Raw genomic sequence first — 22,556 nt, 5'->3', positions numbered from 1 at the left:
TTGGTTTTTTGTTTTGTGGGGTTTTTTTGGTTTTTTGTTTTGTGGGGTTTTTTTGGTTTTTTGTTTTGTGGGGTTTTTTTGGTTTTTTGTTTTGTGGGGTTTTTTTGGTTTTTTGTTTTGTGGGGTTTTTTTGGTTTTTTGTTTTGTGGGGTTTTTTTGGTTTTTTGTTTTGTGGGGTTTTTTTGGTTTTTTTGAAACGCCTCCTCATTTTCTTCTTCATTTTCTCCAAGTACCTGTTCTCTACAGCTTAATGCAGCCACTCACCTCACTGCCCAGCACCACTGAGGACATTCAGAGACTTGAAACTCATCATAGCTTTGTTTGAGGGAGCCAAGGGGGTTAGTAGAGCATGTGCTGCAGCAGATACACTGCTCTGCTGCAACAGTGTCTCCTCACTCCCAAGATGCTGTTTCACTGAAAAACTTTCGGAGTGCTTGCTATTTGAAGAAACATTGATAGCCCGTTTAATTTTGCTATATGTGATCAGAAAACATTCTTGCAATTGGAAGTGCATGCATGCTTACAAATAAGATTTGCACCAGAGAAATACAGGAGGTAGTGAGCTTCTTCACTGCATTTCGTTCTTATGAGAGTGACTTGCTTTTTTCTCTGCTTGTAAATTCAGAGTTATAGAGATTGCAGCCTGCCACTCTGCTCACACGTCGGCTGCCAAGACCCAGAGCGGCCAGGTGTACATGTGGGGCCAATGCCGTGGGCAGTCGGTGATCCTTCCCCACCTCACTCACTTTGCCTGCACTGACGATGTGTTTGCTTGCTTTGCTACCCCTGCTGTTATGTGGCGTCTTCTATCAGTAGGTGAGCTTAAATATCTTTTGTTTTGACATCTTCTAAATAAAATCATTAGTGCATAAAACAGTTGCATGTATTTGAAGCCTAAGCTTAGTTTCTTGCAAAAATTTATACTGGGAAGCATAATCATAATCATACATTACATATGTGTAAATGGTAATATGGAACTGTAAAAATTGCTAAGGCCTGATGGCAGTGCTAAATGATTGTCTCTCTTATTGACATGATTTATTTCTATGGAGAAGTGCCTTGGGTTTGGGGAGGGGATTTTTGTGTAACCACTGAATGTTACTGTACAATGGCCATGGGTGGAGAAGCTGAGTTTGAATTTGGAGGCTTGAGGGAGCCATGCAGAATGTTTAGGAACCCTGAAGCTTTCTTTGATGCCCTTAAGTAGACTATTAAGAATTGAGGGAGCCAAATTCCCATGTTCAGAATTGGCCACAGGCACTTAGAATCTTATCACAAGTGATCATGACCTGGGCTTCTGAAGAGACAAGTTGCTGGATCTCAGATATTTGATTAATGTTAAGGTCTGTCTTGCTGGCCTTGACTAGAAAGAGTTAGGTATATAGCATTGTCTAACAGAGAGCTCATTCTTCAGCTACAAATTCAATTCCCTATTGGTTGCTAATGAAGTTACTGGCTTTGCTGACCTAGTCAAAGATGAGACTCTTGGGATTGTCTGTAGGTGTCATCTGGGAGCTTAAGCTAAAAGCTAGAATGCAGCAACTTCTTAATTTGTAATTTGAACTGTACTGAGTCCATCATGTTTCCATTCCACTTCTGTACTGCCTTTGTAATGGCTTTTGTGTTGCTCTGTGCTTTTGCCTGACAATTATAGAACGCTTTTTGCTCCCTTGGTGCCTTCTGGATGCCAAGGTAAGGAAATTCTGTTAATAGTACTCACATTTCAGCTTTGAGAAACCAGAGGATTAAATGGAGAATCCTGTTCTCAGGAAACTGCTTTGCCAAAATTAATGTTTTAGGGCACAGTCCAAAGACCCCCATTTTCTCTAGGTTGAGGCACTTGTGCTTTCTAGGGTGGCTTGTTCAGAACTGTAAGATATACACTTAATTACTGTGGAAATTCTTAATTTTCCTAATATTTGCCTACTACTGATTAGATGTAAATTGTGTTACTGCACTAAAATCCCAGGCAATGGGGTGTTCTACACAAAAGTATCTGTATTATGTTCAGATTTTTCTTCCATAAGAACTGGTTATTTTATGAAGGAAGTGGGACATTTTTATTATATGTAGCTTAATCATAAATTCAGTTATATGTATCATCTTATGTATATTAGCAGGGTTCTGGGACCCTTTGTTGCCGAAATCCGGAATAAAACTCCTTAACAGCAATGAGAAGTTAAGAAGCAGGCACTCCTTTATTGCAGCGCTGGGCACACGGGGGATCGCTCCACCTATCGTGTGCACCTGTCTTGTCTAACAATACAGTTAAATACACACCTGTTATACATATTCACTAGATTTCCAAACAAAATGTTAATTCCTTTTCAATGATTGGTCTTTTAATCATACCACCTTATTAATATTCTTATGTTAAAACAATCATTGGTCAATTTCACTTAACTCTACTGATTGGAATCCTCGATAAGGGGGTTTCCAAGCAGCAAACTGGTGTCCATGACGGTTTCCTTAGTTTTTGAAACAAAACATAGAAAGACCAGTATCTTCCTGGTGAGGTTTCTATGGTTTGCTTATTTCAAACTTAACAATACTAAGGTTCCTATGGTCACACATAACACAGTTCCTAAAGTTTCTATGACTACATTTCAAACTTAACACTGCTATACATTATGCTTCACAATTTTCTACTTCTTAATCAAACCAAACTCTTATATATATAATTGGATTTTAATTTCTTTATCAAAATATTTTCAACATTCCCCCCTTTGAAAGTTTTGAAAATCATTTCAATACTTTCACTATCATTTTACTAATCACTTACTATATGGTGGAGGAAACTCTGAGATTGTTTGTCCATCTTGCTGTCTTGCAACAGCTTGGATGATCATGCGATTAAAAAAAGTTTTACGAGTAATTTGCCTTTTCAAAAAGTAATAAATCAAAATGATCATTACAAAAATTATCAACAAGGTTAATATTGTACTAATCAATGATTTGATCCAAGAACTCAGATTCTAACCTAATCCCTTAAAGATCTTGTCTATCCAACTCTCTTGCATATCTTGTTGCAACTCTTGAGTGTCTTTCTCAATTTTTCCCAATAATTCCAAATCATGTTCCACATCCTGAGTTATATTTGGAATGTGTATACAACAATGGTCTATTCTGTCTTTTAAATATCCACACACTCCGTGTTCTTTGAGTAAAAGCATATCTAAAGCCATTCTATTTTGCAGAGTCATTTTGGAAGTGGCCTGTAATTGTATATTTAGATCTCTAAATCCTTTTCTGGTCACATTGGCCAGTTTCTCTACTTGTCCTGTTAGTTGGTACAGCCAGTCTCGATTCCTATATATTGCCAAAGGGGTTAGTAGAGATTCTAGGGTCTAACTAATTCTAACTCCAGTGGAGGGTTCATTCCATTCATCATCTATTTCTGACCTTTTTGCCCGTTCCAATTTCAAATTTTCTAATGATCCTCTAAAAGGAGACTTTTTCCAAATTGGGTATAATGTTGGCATTCTCAAAGTGATTTGTTTTACCTTCCCATCAAGAGGCAGGTGGGTTGTCCAGGTTCCATCACTCATTGTCCAAACTAAGTGTCCTGGACTCTGAATAGTAGTTTTTCTGCAACTAAATATTGTTCCTCTTTTAGGTTTAAAGGTTTCAGTCAATTGAAGATCATTTTTAAGTCCTCTACACAAGCAGCCATACTTCACAGTTGCTGCTAAAGGTGGAATTCTTTGGATTGTCATGTCTTTAGTATTGTAATTGTATATTTTCTCACATTTCCACCAAGGTACTGAATTTTCCTTTCCTCATAATGTACCCTCTTTGTCATTTACTGATGGTCAAGTTGTAAAAAAAAGGTTCCATCTCAAGTAAAACACCAAGGAGCTTTAGCCATATATTGGAATTGAGACAGTATAGTCATAGACCACACTGAATCCCAACTAATTGTCCTTTCTAACATTGTCTGATTAGCCTTGTTACATTTCTATTCCATGATCATTCGAGTTGTATTTTTCTTAACTTGTTCATCATAAGTACAATATCCTACATTATGAAATCTCCCAACTTTAATAAAAACAGAATTTAATAATTTTTCACAATCTGCCCTGCTCCTTGGAGACTTCCATTGCTTCTTAATAATTGTCACTTGTTCTTGCCATCCAACTACTGGCCTTTGTTCACAGTGGGTAGTCACATTTCTATGTTCTAAATTAGTTAAATTCATTGTCAAAATTCCCCATGGAACGGATTCACCAACTGCCCTTGGTATTGGTAAACAGGCAGTAATTTATGTCACATTTTGGAAATTAGCAAATCCCTTAATCAATCCTACTATCAAATTTTCTTCCTGAGTTTTCTTTGGGAGGTAAATTAATTGTTCAGTTTGTTTCTTATTTCTTGTCTTTTTCTTCAGTTCAATTTGTCCTGGTAGATACTTGCCTTTTCCTTTATCTTTCATCCAACTAATTTCTAATTTGTCAGGATCAAATTCTGGAATCTGAGTAAAGTTACATCCCAATCCCAGAATACCTCCATAGTTCACTGTTACTTGTTGTTCAGCCACAATCTCAGACCAGACCCCCACCAATATTATTTTCCAAATCAAAATGCATTTCCCCCAGATTTCAAAATTATATGGAAGATTAGGCATGCCTCAAAGTCAGTTTTAAGGTTCTAGGGTCTCTATATATAACTTTCCAAGATGATGGAGCTTTCTTCACCCGAGTATAGTGGATCCATGCATCTGATTCAGCAATCTTGACAGCGGTGAAAGTAGTCAACAATACTTGAAAGGGTCCTTTCCAGCATTCCTGAAGAGGTTCAAAAGTCCATGTCTTCACATAGACATAATCACCTGGTTGGAAATCATGTACTGGATTTTCCAAAGACAGAGGTCTGTTCCAAACAACCACACTCCGAAGTGTAGTTAAAGTTTTTCCTAAAGAAAGCAGATAGTTATATACATCTTGTTTTCCTTTTAAATGTATGCTCAGATTTGGTTCAAGAGATTCATAAGGTTTACCATATAATAGCTCATAGGGACTGATTAATGTCCCACTCTTTGGCTGAACCCGAATTCGTGAAAGGGTCAGTGGGAGTGCTTGAGGCCATTTCAAATTAGTTTCCTGACATATTTTACTAATTTGTCTTTTCAATGTTTGATTCATTCTTTCCACCTTCCCACTAGATTGTGGTTTCCAAGGTGTGTGTAAGTCCCATATAATTCCCAAAATTCTACTAACACCCTGGACCACTTCCGCAACAAAATGGGAACCTCTATCAGAAGAGATTCCAATTGGTACTCCAAATCTCGGGATAATTTCTTGTAATAACCATTTAATGATTTCCTTTGCTTGATTGGTCCGACAGGAGAAGGCTTCTGGCCATCCGGTAAACATATCAACCCCCACCAGAATGTATCGATACCCATTCTGTCGAGGTAACTCCGAAAAATCTATTTGCCAATAATCCCCTGGTTCCATTCCTGATTTCAACATTCTCATTTGAACCTTCCTTTTTACAACTGGATTATTCTTTAAACATATCTCACATTTCGCAGTTGTCATTTTAGCTATTTCTAGCATTTTTACTGATACTACTTGCCTTTTTAAAAGAGTTACTAATGCTTCTGCTCCCCAATGACATTCCTTATGTTTTGTTTGTACTATTTCCCTCATTACAAATGGTGGAATTACTACTTGTCCTTTTGATGTCACCCACCATCCTTCCAAATTTTTCCTTGCATTTAATAGTTTCCCTAATTTCTCATCCTCCTCTGAATATTTAGGTTTTTCCTTTGGTATTGCAATAGTTTTTGTAGGAATTAATGTCATTTGTAGGGCATTCCTTTTGGCTGCTTCCCTAGCTGATTTATCTGTTAATCTGTTCCCTATAATTTCTTTTGTATTCCCTGACTGATGTGCTTTACAGTGCATGATTGCTACTGCAGTTGGTTTCCAAACTGCTTGTAGTAAATGTAAAATCTCCTCTTTATATTTAATGTTGGACCCCTGAGAGGATAATAATCCTCTTTCCTTCCATAAAATCCCATGGACATGGACCACACCAAATGCATATTTCGAATCAGTCCAAATATTCACTTTCTTTTCTTCACTCAATTCTAGAGCCCTTGTCAAAGTTATTAATTCCGCCTTCTGAGCTGAAGCTGTGTTTGGCAAAGCATTGGTTTCTATAACTGATTTTTCAGTTGTTACCGCATATCTTGCATAGCAGATTCTATTTTCAACAAAGCTGTTACCATCTGTGTACAATTCCCAGTCTGGATTGTCCATAGGTACATCCTTCAGATCCTCTCGACTGGAATATACATACTCAATGGTAGTCAGGCAATCATGTTCCAGTTGTCCTTCTTCCTGTATAGAACTCAAAAAGACTGCAGGATTAGTTAAATTAGTGGTTTTCAAAATTACATCATCTTGCTCCATCAAAATTACCTGATATTTCATCATTCTGCTTGGGGAGAGTCAATGGCCCCCCTTTTGCTCTAACACTGATATCACCATATGTGGTACATATACCACCATCATCCTTCCCAAAGTCAATTTTCGGGTCTCCTGTATTATCATCACAGTGGCTGCTACTGCTCTCAAACAAGCAGGTCAGCCCTTACTTACAAAGTCCAATTGTTTGGAAAAATATCCAACCGGTCGTTTCCAACTTCCCATCTTCTGAGTCAGCACTCCCAGTGTAATGTGTTGTTTCTCATGTACAAATAACTGGAAGTCTTTAGTCAGATCCGGAAGTCCCAGGGCTGGTGCTGTCATCAGGGCCTGTTTTAGATTCTTGAAAGCTCTCTGCTGATCTGGACCCCATTCAAATGGTGGACCTTTAAGAGCTTCATATAATGGTTTAGCCAACAGACCATAGTTCATTATCCATAGCCGACACCACCCAGTCATTCCCAAAAAGGTTCTCAATTCGTGGGTATTTCTCGGCTCCGGGATACCGCAAATTGCTTCTTTGCAGTCTGTTCCCAACTGTCTTTGCCCTTGTGAGATTTCAAAACCCAGATATATCACAGTCTGTTTTGCTGTCTGGGTCTTAGTTCTAGAGACTTTGTATCCGCTTAGCCCCAAAAAGTTTAAAAGATCAATTGTTACCTTTATACATGCTGGTCTCGCTTCTGTCGCTATCAATATGTCGTCTACATACTGTAGGAGCAAATGTCCAGGTTTGGGACCATCTTGTTTCCACATCTCAAGTTCTTTTGCTAATTGGCTTCCAAAAATTGTTGGACTGTTCTTGAATCCTTGCGGCAATCTTGTCCATGTCAATTGTGGTTTTCGTCCTGTTTTTGGATTTTCCCACTCGAAAGCAAATAATTTTCGACTTCCTTCTTCCAGGGGTATACAAAAGAAAGCATCTTTTAAATCAAGCACTGTAAACCACTGGTGATTCTCCCCTAGAGCTGTTAAAAGTGTATATGGATTGGCCACTATAGGATGTATGTCTTTCACTATCTGATTTATCGCCCTCAGATCCTGTACTAATCTATATTCTCCTGATGGCTTTTTCACTGGTAAAATTGGAGTATTATATTCAGATTCACACTCCTCTAAGATTCCATATTCCAAAAATTTATCAATTAATTTCTTGATTCCCAATCTAGCCTCAGGTTTAACTGGATACTGCTTTAATCTCACTGGCTTCACATTTTCTTTCAGTTCTACTTTTACAGGTTGTGCCATCTTAGATTTTCCAGGTATCTCTGTGTTCCAAACCGTAGGGATCACAGCATCATCAACTTCTTGTGGCATCTTCTGAAACTTAACCTTCTCCTGTATCATCAATATTTCTCCTGTCTTTGATTCTGGTATTTTTAAAAAAAATTTCTCCTCCCTCAAAAGCTATCTGTGCATTTAATTTGGATAACAAATCTCGACCCAACAAGGGTATCGGACATTCTGGCACATACAAAAATTCATGTGTAATTGCCTTATTTCCAAATTTTAAATCAAGGGGTTGAAAGAATGGTCTATTTTCCTGTTTCCCAGTCGCTCCAATTATATTAGCTGTTTTATTTCCCAATTTCCCTTTATAAGTATTCAAAACAGAATATACTGCTCCCGTATCAACTAAAAATTCAACTTTATCATTTCCCAGCTTAATTGTAACCAGAGGTTCAACTGGGTTCCCCTCCGGTCCCCTTCATTCATTTAAAGTCATCATTTTTGCTGACTGCCCCATAAAAATCAAAGTCAATTGCTGTTGTTCTGCCTCTGTTTCCAATTTCAAATCAGTATATTTTTTAGCAGTTTCCTTCAATTTTTCCAAAAACACAGAGGGAGATTCATTTTTATCTTATATAATTTAGACCAATTCAAAGCTTTCGGCATTGCATGCTTTACTCCATACAATACCCATTTTTGATATCGAGTTAACCTTCTCCTGTGTACAGGGTCATTTGGATCCCACTGGGGATCTCCCGAAGGAAAACTCTGTTCCAAAGTTCCAGAGAGCATTTCATTCATAAGTGCTGCCTCTGCTTGTGCTTTTCCAGTTTTTAATACCATCTGTTTTTCAGTACTATCCAATAAATTATTCTCCCTGACTCAATACTCCTTTCCCATGAATGTGAGGGAGAGAGATCCTGCTCCTCCCTTGGTGGGGCTATTTCTAATTCTAGTTCCATTTCATCTTCTTTTGGTACCGTACATCTAATGCACCTCCTTCCAATATCACAAGCCGAACAACAACTCAGCTTTCTTATTTTCTGAAGTTAATGTCATCACCAAATTGTCTCGACTAATTAACTTGCATTCCTTTTGCCAATCCGTTCTCTGCCTCAAATAAAAGAACAGATCCACATATGGCACTTCACTCCATTTACCCTCTCTCCTACAAACTAACATTAACTGTAATATAGTATTATAACTTAAAGTTCCATTTGTCGGCCATTTTTCCTGATCTTCCAAAACATACAAAGGCCACCAATGATTATAATATTCAATCATTTGACTTTTACGTAAATCATCATGTAATTCACTCCAATGTGCCAATAAACATCCCAATGGTGATGTTTTCGGTATCTTTTCATCAGTGGTTATATTTCCCATACTCTTACACTTAAATAATTTGGCTAATGCCATTATACTTATATATCAAATACCAAATGCACCAAATATCAAATATCAAAGTTCCAAATATTAATAACCAAATATCAAATGCCAAGTATCAAATACCAAACAAATGCAAATGACAATTGTCCCAAATACACAAATGTCCAACCCAGCAATAGCTTTTGCTTATGACTTACGGGCAGACGCCTAGGCTTCTACACAAACGGGTACCCTCTGAGCCCCAACCCTGCGAAGCTTTCGCCGCGCCTTACGGGCAGGCTATCCAAACAGATTCCAAAGAAGTGGTGCCTTACCCTTTCTCCAGGGAACGTTGCGAGGAGCTTTGTGAGTCGAGAGTGATGGTTCCTCCCCGAGAATCCCTCGGTGCCGGCTGGAGTTCGATCACCACTCGATCTTGTCCAGTCTCACTCGCAAGGTCCCATCTGGGTCGCCAAAACTGTTGCCGAAATCCGGAATAAAACTCCTTAACAGCAATGAGAAGTTAAGAAGCAGGCACTCCTTTATTGCAGCGCTGGGCACACGGGGGATCGCTCCACCTATCGTGTGCACCTGTCTTGTCTAACAATACAGTTAAATACACACCTGTTATACATATTCACTAGATTTCCAAACAAAATGTTAATTCCTTTTCAATGATTGGTCTTTTAATCATACCACCTTATTAATATTCTTATGTTAAAACAATCATTGGTCAATTTCACTTAACTCTACTGATTGGAATCCTCGATAAGGGGGTTTCCAAGCAGCAAACTGGTGTCCATGATGGTTTCCTTAGTTTTTGAAACAAAACATAGAAAGACCAGTATCTTCCTGGTGAGGTTTCTATGGTTTGCTTATTTCAAACTTAACAATACTAAGGTTCCTATGGTCACACATAACACAGTTCCTAAAGTTTCTATGACTACATTTCAAACTTAACACTGCTATACATTATGCTTCACAATTTTCTACTTCTTAATCAAACCAAACTCTTATATATATAATTGGATTTTAATTTCTTTATCAAAATATTTTCAACACCTTCAGCTTCCATTTCTTCTTGCCATGTTAAAATATTACTTCATGCAGTCAGAATTTCCCCTCCACTTTTCCTCTTGCCTTTTCTTCTCAGTTTAGTGCAGAATATTGAGCAATTTTTCAAAGGAGAGTGGAGGAAGGCAAGAAACAAAACCTGCCTCGTTCCTTCGTTCCTCACAGAGAATACAACTGCTTGAGTGAGACTGAAACTGTCTGTTACAGTTTTTCAGTGCTCCTTTCTGCAAATTCACCTTCTCTTATCTTTTTATAAATGCTGGTTTAGGTCAGAAATGCTGTTTTAGGTCAGCTGAAAGAGTCCTGAGTGGGATTATATATGATCATTCTTGTAATTATCACCTTTATGCTAAAGACTTCCAAGCAACCCATTTATTAATAAGCATATTGCTCATTAATACTCAGATATTCACTCTCTTTAACACAGCGTGGTTAAGACTACATTTATAACTATTTCCCAGCACATCTTTTATCCCCACCTTCCTTGTCACCACGAACAATACACCCAGCCTTGTACTGCTTCACACCTTGGGAGTCTTTTTTGGCTGTAGCAGCTCCCTTTGTTTTTTGACCTTGACTTCTTGGTCCCTTTGGAAAGATGCTGCAGCACTGTAGCAACCTTGTAGCGAAGCACAAGGTGAAACCCTACAGGAGGAAGAGATTATTTTATTTTTAAATAAAAGTAATTTCAGATGCACTTTTGAACCCACATTCTTGTGTGTGCCAAGTGGTCTGTCCAGCATCCCAGCACTAAAATATGTATTCAGGTGGTCTGAGCAGGGTTCCTTGTGATGACGGTTAAAGGTTAAAGGATGCTGGCTGTCAGGCCCTCATCATGTCTCCTGGATTCCTTTTAGTTAGGTGACTCTGTGCTGGTTTCAGAAGTGTGTTTTTGCACGCTCTAGGAGCTGAGAGTGACTACTCTCTTCATCCTGTCCCACCTTGGCGAGTCGTCAGGACTGACTCACTGTTGTTTGTCTCCTGATCTAGGTGTGGTGAGAATCATCAGGCAGCTTGCATCCTAGGATCTTAACATCCGCTTAACTAGGTGCCATGGACATCTGCCATGTTTACAGCCCTTTTCTGGCTGTTGTATTCTGGTGCTTCCACACCCAGGCTTTCCCATTCATTCCCCGTTTGTGGCAGTTCTAACATTTCTATTACAATTCTTAGCACTGGCTGCTAAGGAGTTTTCTTGGCTTTGTGCCGTGTCAGTGTGAACTGCCTCTTCATTTCCTTCCCCTGGTTCCCCCTTCACTGCTGTAACAAATAAAAGCACCTATTTACCCTCTAAGAATTTCATAACCGAACCCCACTATATTCAGTTTATCTCTGCTGGCTGTAGAAGTCATGTGGAGATGTGTATTGGCGGACATCTGAATTGCCAGTTAACTTTGAAGAAGCTTTGCATTGATTGTTAAAATTATTACTTATTCAGATAGCAGATGTCTGAATAAATAAACCACATTGTACAAAATAAGAATTAACAAAGTATTTTACAGTATCATTATTTCAGAAGGAATTTTTATTATCACTACATTGGATTTCTGCCCCCCTGCCCACCCCCCCAATCCTTTTACCTGTAATCCAACACACTTTGATAATTATTGCCCTAATTGGGTATACCTGAACATAAATGACATCCTTTAAAGGAAATGAAAAATAACTGTGCTAAACAAAGTGTAACAGTATCAAACTATGTGTGTTAAGTTTTTTCTAGAGCTTCTGGTGAAGGTCTTTCCATTTCCAGCAGAACACTATTCTTATTTCTAGCTTCGTAGGTTACAGGACCTAACATTTATGTAATTTTCTGTAGAGAACAGTTTATTACTGACCCACAAAATTTGTATAAACCAATAATGTATATTTATATGGTAAGAAAACAAAATGTTTTCTGGGTTAAGAATGAGGTTTCGGGGGGGGGTGTAATTTTTTTTAGTAGTATTAAAGAAGATAGTTCTCTGAGGCTACCAAATATGATGGAGATTTGGAAACAGTTCAGGAGATAAAAATTTGTATGCAGACAATGGATGACTTTTCAAGGCTGTCTGGTAACTTTATAATGCAAGTGTCACGTGCATAGTGGGATATACGTACATATGACACAAACAGGAATATGCAGACATTCACTCAGAGTGCTTCTAACACCATAAGTCTAGGGAAAACACTTTTTGAATAGACTTGTAACTGTTGGTATTTACCTTTAGGGATATTATACTGGGCAGTTTCACTGCAACCAATATGTTGGTTACGTAATAGCTTTATTTCTGCTGTAAGATAACGTCTCCTCGTGGGAGTATTTTAGAAAATCTTACTGTGATTTTTTTATTGACCTTTTGGGTATCTTATAATAACCAACACTTTTCATTTAGAATAATTTACCCAGTAATGACTGATAGCATTTGCTGTCAGATGCAGCATTAAACTTCTGAGACTGTGTTAATTTTTTTTTTTCTGGCCTTATCTATATAAGTTAGTGGAATGGGACTTAGTGGGTTTTTTTTCTTTTTTTACTAGGGATATTTGAAGTAGGAAACCAGTAAGGACTGAAGAAAGCTGCCCTTTATTTGTTTTTCTGGGGGGTTCATACTGAACACATGGTCTGCTGGGGTTTTTTTGCTAGCGTTAAAGAGATGTTGTATTTATTAAGAGTGTTAATTGCTGACAGATACCAAGGGTGTTATCATGAGAGGTACTTATATTACTTACTATTAATTCTTCTTTTTATTCTAGAGCCTGATGACCATCTAACAGTAGCCCAGTCACTAAAGAAGGAATTTGACAACCCTGAAACTGCAGACCTGAAATTTCTAGTGGATGGAAAATACATTCATGTTCATAAAGTTCTTCTCAAAATCAGGTAAGGCAGAAACTGTATAGTTTAATATAAACTAAACTGTATATTGTAGTCCACTGTGCTGAGTAATTACGGCTCAAAGTTCTTGACTTATTCTTACAAACTCTGTTTTCCCACAGCCATTGGATTCACATGTTATTCTTCACTGTTACTGTCTTTTCCTCATTTCCTCACTGCTTGGAATTACCAGACTTTTCATCATTTCCCTCCATCTGATGTGTATCCTCCTTCGTGCTACCTAATTTCCCTGATTTCTAATAACCTTTTTCTGCTGAGGAAAAGGCTCATTTCTTTCTGCTGCCTTCCCAGTAGTTTGAATCAGTTTTTCTTCCTTTACATGCTGGGCTTCCTCCACGGATGATTTGAGGGTTTTGTGTTTATTCTTGCCTTTCTTTCCTTCCACAGGACCCTTCAGTTGTTTCAGCAACTTCTGTACATGCTCTTGAGATTATCTTTTTTTTTTTATTTTTTGTCAGATTTCTTATCCTACTTGTTTTAAACTTTCTTATCAGTGAATTTGAATTTTAAGCTGGCTTCTGGTTTTGTTTTCGCAGCTTTTTGCAAGTAAACACTTTACAGTGAGATTTGACATACGCAGATCTACAGAGTAATCACACTGTTGTTAACATACAGAGATTAGTTTGTTACTGCTGATGCAGTTGCTACTAGGATATTCTAGAGACACTGCTTTAGATCTTTTCTGTCTTGCTAACTGCTTCTGCTCCATCCTCCTCATTGTTACAGTAGTTTTTTCTCTTTGCTATCTTCTTTCTCAAAATGCTTAGCTACCTCACCCTGCTTATCACCACTTTCGTCTTCCTACTTTTGCTCCTGAGTCCCGTTGTTGATTTCTTGTATATTACTGCATAAAATTAAAGTTCCTTGTTAATTCTTGCCTGCCCTTTTTTTGGTCTTTTCTGCTCTCCTCTTACTACTCCAATTACCTGTATTACTCTTTTCTTGCCTTTGCTGATTTCACTGCTTGTACGTTACACTTGTGCCTATAGTCTACCCTCTCTGTTTGGAATGCCGTGTGTCCCTCATCAGATACCACTTCTGTCATGGTTTAACCCCAGCCAGCAACTAAACACCACGCAGCCGCTCACTCACTCCCCCCCACCCAGTGGGATGGGGGAGAAAATCAGGAAAAAGAAGCAAAACCCGTGGGTTGAGATAAGAACAGTTTAATAGAACAGACAGGAAGAAACTAATAATGATAATGATAACACTAATAAAATGACAACAGCAATAATGAAAGGATTGGAATGTACAAATGATACGCAGTGCAATTGCTCACCACCCGCCGACCGACACCCAGCCAGTCCCCCAAGCGGCGAAACCCTACCCCCCACTTCCCCGTTTCTGTACTGGATGGGACGTCACATGGTATGGAATACACCGTTGGCCAGTTTGGGTCAGGTGCCCTGGCTGTGTCCTGTGCCAACTTCTTGTGCCCCTCCAGCTTTCTCACTGGCTGGGCATGAGAAGCTGAAAAATCCTTGACATTAGTCTAAACACTACTGAGCAACAACTGAAAACATCAGTGTTATCAACATTCTTCGCTCTGAACTCAAAACATAGCACTGTACCAGCTACTAGGAAGACAGTTAACTCTATCCCAGCTGAAACCAGGACAGTATCCACCCCTTATTCTATACCATTGACGTCATGCACAGTTCCCATACCTTTAGTTACATCCTGATCAATCATCACCTTTCCATCCCTTTAAGACATATGAGCAATGATATATATATATATGTATACACACACAGAGATATCATTCCTTTAGTTCATGGGTCATGTTCATAAAATGTTCATTGAGTTCATTTAGTTTCCGACTCTGGGCTCCATCTGTCATACTAGTCTTTCTGGGCAGGAGGGATGGTGCAAAGTCCTCTCAGTCGGTAGAGCAGAATTGGGCTTCAGTGCAGTGTGACAAGCAGGTGACATTTGGCGCAGCAGGAGGATGGTGTGCACCGTTGGATTGTTGCATGCTGGAGTCCGTTCTGGTTCCATCACTACTGCACTTTCCTCAGTTTTATCACAGTTCTTTCCTTGCTTGATCTAAGTGATTCTTACTATAGTACTATGGATATAGCACATAATTATAGTAAGGATAATATACAGTAGCAGGGTTATATAGCAACTAATATACAGTTTAATTCTGGCTGTTCTCACCTAAAATTAAATCCCCTTGAGGCACACATCGGACTTCCCCATCTTTTCGCATCACCCACCAAGTGCACCCAGGCCCTTGAGCAAAAGCAATCCCACGAATGGGTTTACCTTTGCCTGAGGCAGGAGTAACCCAGACTGTCTTCCCTAACATATTTTTTATGTGCACTACAGGGACTTTATCCCCTTCTACAGTATGTAAAAATTCCGACTGGGCAGGGCCACCCCGATTGGCAGATCCTCTGGTGTTGACTAACCAGGTGGCTTTTGCTAAATGTGTATCCCAATGTTTGAAAGTTCCACCCCCCATTGCTCTCAATGTAGTCTTTAACAGTCCATTGTATCGCTCAATTTTCCCAGAGGCTGGTGCATGATAGGGGATATGATACACCCACTCAATGCCATGCTCTTTGGCCCAGGTGTCTGTGAGGTTGTTTCGGAAATGAGTCCCGTTGTCTGACTCAATTCGTTCTGGGGTGCCATGTCGCCACAAGACTTGCTTTTCTAGGCCCAGGATAGTGTTCCGGGCGGTGGCATGGGGCACAGAATATGTTTCCAGCCATCCAGTGGTTGCTTCCACCATCGTGAGCACATAGCGCTTGCCTTGGCGAGTTTGTGGGAGTGTGATATAGTCAATCTGCCAGGCTTCTCCATATTTATATTTCAGCCATCGCCCTCCATACCACAGGGGCTTTAACCGCTTGGCTTGCTTAATTGCAGCACATGTTTCACATTCATGGATAACCTGTGTAATAGTGTCCATGGTCAAGTCCACCCCTCGGTCACGAGCCCATCTATATGTTGCATCTCTTCCCTGATGGCCTGAAGCATCATGGGCCCACCGAGTCATAAATAGCTCACCCTTATGTTGCCAGTCCAGGTCCACCTGAGCCACTTCAATCTTGGCAGCCTGATCCACCTGTTGGTTGTTTTGATGTTCTTCAGTGGCCCGACTCTTGGGTATGTGAGCATCTACATGACGTACTTTTACAACCAGATTCTCTAGCCGGGATGCAATATCTTGCCACAGTGCGGCAGCCCAGATGGGTTTACCTCTGCGCTGCCAGTTGCTCTGCTTCCATTGCTGTAGCCAGCCCCACAGGGCATTTGCCACCATCCATGAGTCAGTATAGAGATAGAGCACTGGCCACTTTTCTCTTTCAGCAATATCTAATGCTAGCTGGATGGCTTTCACCTCTGCAAACTGACTCGATTCACCTTCTCCTTCAGCAGTTTCTGCAACTTGTCGTGTAGGACTCCATACGGCAGCTTTCCACCTCCGATGCTTTCCCACGATGCGACAGGATCCGTCAGTGAACAGGGCATATTGCCTCTCATTTTCTGGCAGTTTATTATACAGCGGGGCCTCTTCAGCACGTGCCACCTCCTCCTCTGGCGACATTCCAAAATCTTTGCCTTCTGGCCAGTCCGTGATCACTTCCAAAATTCCTGGGCGACTGGGGTTTCCTATGCGAGCCCGTTGTGTGATCAGTGCAATCCACTTACTCCACGTGGCATCAGTCGCGTGATGTGTAGAGGAGACCCTCCCTTTGAACATCCAGCCCAGCACTGGCAGTCGGGGTGCTAAGAGGAGCTGTGTTTCAGTACCAACAACTTCTGAGGCAGCTTGAACTCCTTCATATGCTGCCAATATCTCCTTTTCAGTTGGAGTATAGCGAGCCTCGGATCCTCTGTATCCCCGACTCCAAAACCCCAGGGGTCGGCCTCGGGTCTCCCCAGGTGCTTTCTGCCAGAGGCTCCAGGTAGGGCCATTCTCCCCAGCTGCAGTATAGAGCACATTTTTAACATCTTGTCCTGTCCGGACTGGTCCAAGGGCTACTGCGTGAACAATCTCCCGTTTAATTTGTTCAAAGGCTTGTTGTTGCTCAGGGCCCCATTGAAAATCATTCTTCTTTCGGGTCACTTGATAGAGAGGGCTTACAATCAGACTGTAATTTGGAATATGCATTCTCCAAAACCCCACGACACCTAAGAAGGCCTGTGTTTCCTTTTTATTAGTTGGTGGAGACATAGCTGCTATTTTGTTAATCACATCCATTGGGATCTGACGACGCCCATCTTGCCATTTTATTCCTAAAAACTGGATCTCCCGTGCAGGTCCCTTGACCTTACTTTCTTTTATGGCAAAACTGGCTTTCAGAAGGATTTGGATTATTTTCTTCCCTTTCTCAAAGACTTCTTCTGCCGTGTTGCCCCATACGATGATGTCATCAATGTATTGCAGGTGTTCCGGAGCTTCACCTTTTTCCAGTGCAGTCTGGATTAGTCCATGGCAAATGGTGGGGCTGTGTTTCCACCCCTGGGGCAATCGATTCCAAGTGTACTGGACACCCCTCCAAGTAAAGGCAAATTGTGGACGACACTCTGCTGCCAGAGGGATTGAGAAAAACGCATTAGCAATGTCAATTGTAGCATACCACTTGGCTGCCTTTGACTCTAGTTCGTATTGAAGTTCTAGCATATCTGGAACGGCAGCACTCAGTGGTGGCGTAACTTCATTCAGGCCGCGATAGTCAACTGTTAGTCTCCACTCCCCATTAGACTTTCGCACGGGCCATATGGGACTATTAAAAGGTGAGCGAGTTTTGCTGATCACTCCTTGGCTCTCCAGTTGGCGAATCAACTTGTGGATGGGAATCAGAGAGTCTCGGTTGGTGCGATATTGCCGCCGGTGCACTGTCGTGGTAGCAATTGGTACTTGTTGTTCTTCAACCCTCAGCAACCCCACAATCGAAGGGTCTTGAGAGAGACCAGGCAGGGTAGACAGCTGTTCCGTGCCCTCCGTCTCCAAGGCAGCTATACCAAAAGCCCATCGATACCCCTTTGGGTCCTTAAAATACCCTCTCCTGAGATAGTCTATGCCAAGGATGCACGGAGCCTCTGGACCAGTCACAATGGGGTGTTTCTGCCATTCATTCCCAGTTAGGCTTACTTCAGCTTCCAATACAGTTAACTCTTGGGATCCCCCTGTCACACCAGAAATAGAAATGGGTTCTGCCCCTTCATAACTTGATGGCATTAAAGTACACTGTGCGCCGGTGTCTACTAGAGCCTTATACTCCTGTGGGTCTAACGTGCCAGGCCATCGAATCCACACAGTCCAATAGACCCGGTTATCCCTTTCCTCCACCTGGCTGGAGGCAGGGCCCCTCTAATTCTGGTCAGAGTATCCAGTATTCACTTCTCGTAAAATTGGCTCAGAAGTCCCTTCAAGAGGATCAGAAATAAGATCAGCCCTTCTACTCTGTTTGGAAACCGGAGCGGCATTTTTCCTGGTAGAATCCCCTTTTGTGGTGTTTTTTCCTCGCAGCTCACGTACCCGTGCATTTAGGACCGAGGTAGGTTTTCCATCCCATTTCCTCATGTCCTCTCCATGATCACATAAGTAAAACCACAGGGCACCTCGCGGTGTGTACCTTCTATATTCTCTCTCTTGGGCAGAGGAGCGCTCACTCCTAATAGCTGAGACATTGGTCCTTACAGGTGGGCAACAGGACATCTCCTCTTTGAATTGCTGGAAATCCTCGGACAGCTTCTCCACAGCCGAAATGCAGGCTTGTAGGGAGGAGGAGAGATTTTCTTCGTATTGACGGAGTTGGCGAGCCACTTCATCCACTGTCGGTGCCTCTTCGTCTTTCCAGGTCATTATTGCCAGTGAGTTGGCATAGGACGATGGTGCGCTCTGTACAAACTTCCGCCACATGGGTCGTGTGCATTGGACTTCGTCTGGATCTTTGGGTAATTGTGGGTTGTCCGGATCATGATGAATTGTCTCTAGCACAGCTAATTCCCTCAGATATTGGATACCTTTTTCCATGGTTGTCCACTTGCTTGATTGACATATAACATCTTCCTTAAAGGGGTACCTTTCCTTCACACTTGACAGGAGTCGCCTCCAGAGGCTGATGGCTTGTGTCCCTCTTCCAATTGCCTTGTCAATGCCACCTTCCCTGGCAAGCGATCCCAGCTGCTTGGCTTCCCTACCTTCTAATTCCAAGCTATTAGCCCCATTGTCCCAGCATCGGAGGAGCCAGGTGATAATATGCTCACCTATACGGCGGCCAAAATCTTTTCGCATATCCCGCAGCTCACTCAAGGATAGGGACCGGGTTATTACCTCTGGTTCTGCCTCTTCCTCCTGTTCCCGTGATGACCCTGGTTCGCCTTCATCCTTCGCTAAGCGAACTGATTTTTTTGTATATTTCTTTTTCTGTACGGGGGCAACTGATACTGGTGCAGGTTGGTCCACTGGTTCAGTTGCAGTACCGCTCGCCGGGTCTTGGATAACCGCAGTGTCTGTTGCCAAGGTTTGGGTAGCTGCTGTGCTCGTTGCTGGGGCTGGAGGGACCTCAGTGCCCGTTGCCGAGGTTTGGGTAGCTGCCGTGCTCATTGCCGAGGCTGGAGGGGCTGCAGTGCCTGTCGCTGAGGTTTGGATAGCCACAGTGCTCATCGTTTTGTTGTTAGGTCCAGAGACCTTCTCTTCCCCTTGAGGGTACTGAGTGGTGTCGAACAGGACTCGATAGGCATGGGCCAGGCCGCAGCACGTTGCAGTAATTTGTATCTCTCTGGAGCTGCCGGGGTGACAGCATACCTTTTCCAAATATTTTACTAGTTCTTCTGGATTCTGCACTTGTTCAGGGGTGAATTTCCAAAACACTGGAGGTGCCCACTTTTCTAGGTACTTGCCCATACTACCCCACACACCCTGCCACTCATAATTATCCAGCCTTGGGGCAGATCTCTGGGTGATTTTCTTAAATAGTTGTTTAACCTTAAATGAGAGCTGAACCACATTCAGAAGCATGCTAATTCCTAGCAGTAGGGCTAGGACCGTGCTGGTCCCAACATCCCAAGAGTATTCAAATTTTTCAAAATTCTCAAACACCATTGTAACTGGACTGAAGGAGAAAGGAGAGGGGAAGAAAGGTATCCCACCCATAGACTGGTTTTCCAAGGAGGAAAGGTAAATGGTATAATTATTAATAGTTTCCCACAGATGGCTTCCACAGTATAAAGGTGACAATGCTGGGTGCAAGTACCGGATTAATCCCACAGCCGACGACTTTATCATACCATAAACCAGTGTTATACAATACATCAAAGCGAAAACCTTAATCCACCTCCCACGGATGATAAGCAGCAGAAGAGGGACTACATACAGCAAGCGAGGTGATACATAACAGAACTTTAAAAACCAGAGCAACAACTCTAAGAACACATAAATCAACATAATGACCAGCAACTATTAGACCGATATAATGAATGCTTATAACAAATTTGTTTTAACAAGCTCTGGTCAGGTTTGTCGTTATCTCAACCCTTCGTGCCCCACGTTGGGCGCCAAAAAGGACTGTCGTGGTTTAACCCCAGCCAGCAACTAAACACCACGCAGCCGCTCACTCACTCCCCCCCACCCAGTGGGATGGGGGAGAAAATCAGGAAAAAGAAGCAAAACCCGTGGGTTGAGATAAGAACGGTTTAATAGAACAGACAGGAAGAAACTAATAATGATAATGATAACACTAATAAAATGACAACAGCAATAATGAAAGGATTGGAATGTACAAATGATACGCAGTGCAATTGCTCACCACCCGCCGACCGACACCCAGCCAGTCCCCCAAGCGGCGAAACCCTGCCCCCCACTTCCCCGTTTCTGTACTGGATGGGACGTCACATGGTATGGAATACACCGTTGGCCAGTTTGGGTCAGGTGCCCTGGCTGTGTCCTGTGCCAACTTCTTGTGCCCCTCCAGCTTTCTCACTGGCTGGGCATGAGAAGCTGAAAAATCCTTGACATTAGTCTAAACACTACTGAGCAACAACTGAAAACATCAGTGTTATCAACATTCTTCGCTCTGAACTCAAAACATAGCACTGTACCAGCTACTAGGAAGACAGTTAACTCTATCCCAGCTGAAACCAGGACAACTTCAAATCTTGTGTATGCCCAAAATGTTTCTGAGGTTGTTTTTCCTGATAATCAGACTATATGTAACTTTTCCTGATTTCTTTTTTCTTGCTCTACTTTTCTGATTGTGTGGCATTCTGGGAAGGAAATGTGTCTAGTTCTAAAATGGATTTAAATGTATAGCATTATCAAAATAATATGCAGGAATACTAAAGCATCAGGCACAGTCTGTAGAATTAATATTTTCTTTAAGCCTTATAGTCTCATGATGCAACTGGATCAGAGGATAATGTATTTAATGTGGTATTTTTCAGCATTCAGCCTGTTCCAGAGCATTGTCATGAATGCAGTGCTGGTAAAAGTTCCTTTTCATTATCTAGTCATTTCTTTAGTACTTATGAAGACTTTTTTCCATCTTGTTTTATGCCTGCTGTTGAACTAGATCATATTGTTGGTGGCTATTAGCTTGCAATGGTGGTGAAATGACAGGGCAACGTGCAGCTCAGTGAGAGGCTGGCCAAGCAACGTACTACCTGCAGAAACAGATACAGATGAGTATGTGGGTGGGATTTGTCTGCACTGCATTTAGCCAGACAAAATTAAGCATCTGGTCTGTCTCTACAGAGAGAGAGAGAGAGGGAGAGAGGCACTCCAAAGGATAAGTCACTCCAAGGTATTTGGAGACTGAAGGATGAGTACCAACCGATTTTAATTTATTTACTTATTTAGTTTTAAGGGAACAATGTGCACCACCTTCTCTCTGACTTTTTACTTCTGTGTAGTGCCACTGGGGCAACAGACCATTCCCAAGGTCTGTTCCACAGCTGGATGGATAGCATGGTCACCACCACTTAACATGAGGCTATGGGAAACAAAGCAGTGGGGTTTGATGTGCCTCTTCGAATGCCAGAATCTGGTACAAGATGTGGCAGAAGCTAGATAATGACTTTTTAATTCTTTATGAATTTGACTTGATGTTTGTTTACTTTATTAAAAAAAACCAAACAACTAAGAAAAAAATTCTTTAAATGACCAGTAAAATCAAATGTGACAAAGGTAAATTAAATGATTAAATAAATAATTATTTTTCATTTGTATCTAAGTTACGCTGTCTTTATGATGTAGAATTGTCCCAGTGTCATTAAAAGGAAACCAACCTACCTTTTACATAAAGGTTTTACTAAAAAAAAAAGCAAATTCTGATGTGGGAGAGTTAGAAAGTAAGTAGTGTAGTATAAAATTAAGTTGTGGCTGTTATAGGAAAAGTTACCTGAGGTGGTGATGTTCATTTCCAGTAGCAAAAATTTTGTAAACAATTCAAATGTTACAGGATGTTTTTTAGGGAGCAGTAAGTTACAGTGAGTTGTAAGTTACTGTGAACTGTAAGCTGCAGAGTACAGCTATCAAAGGCAATGCTTTTTCCTTGTTTGTATCTTGTCTGTTACAAAAGTATTCAGACTTATAAGAAAAAGGTGATGAAAGATCT

General features: G+C 41.1%; 1 protein-coding gene across 3 annotated transcripts in view; it reads left to right on the top strand.

Annotated features, from left to right (window-relative positions):
* Positions 1-22,556, top strand: part of RCBTB2 (RCC1 and BTB domain containing protein 2) — a 51,982-nt gene that overhangs the window by 21,385 nt on the left and 8,041 nt on the right. For all 3 annotated transcript variants that reach the window (XM_052786136.1, XM_052786135.1, XM_052786134.1), the window contains 2 exons: positions 626-816; positions 12,840-12,966. In XM_052786136.1, coding sequence (XP_052642096.1) covers positions 626-816; positions 12,840-12,966 — 318 coding nt within the window. The remainder of the gene's footprint in view (positions 1-625; positions 817-12,839; positions 12,967-22,556) is intronic.

The sequence above is a fragment of the Harpia harpyja genome, chromosome 4 (genome assembly GCF_026419915.1).
Source record: "Harpia harpyja isolate bHarHar1 chromosome 4, bHarHar1 primary haplotype, whole genome shotgun sequence".
Taxonomy (NCBI): Eukaryota; Metazoa; Chordata; class Aves; order Accipitriformes; family Accipitridae; genus Harpia; species Harpia harpyja.
The sequence above is the reverse complement of the archived record's forward strand: the minus strand, read 5'-3'. Positions and strand labels throughout refer to the sequence as shown.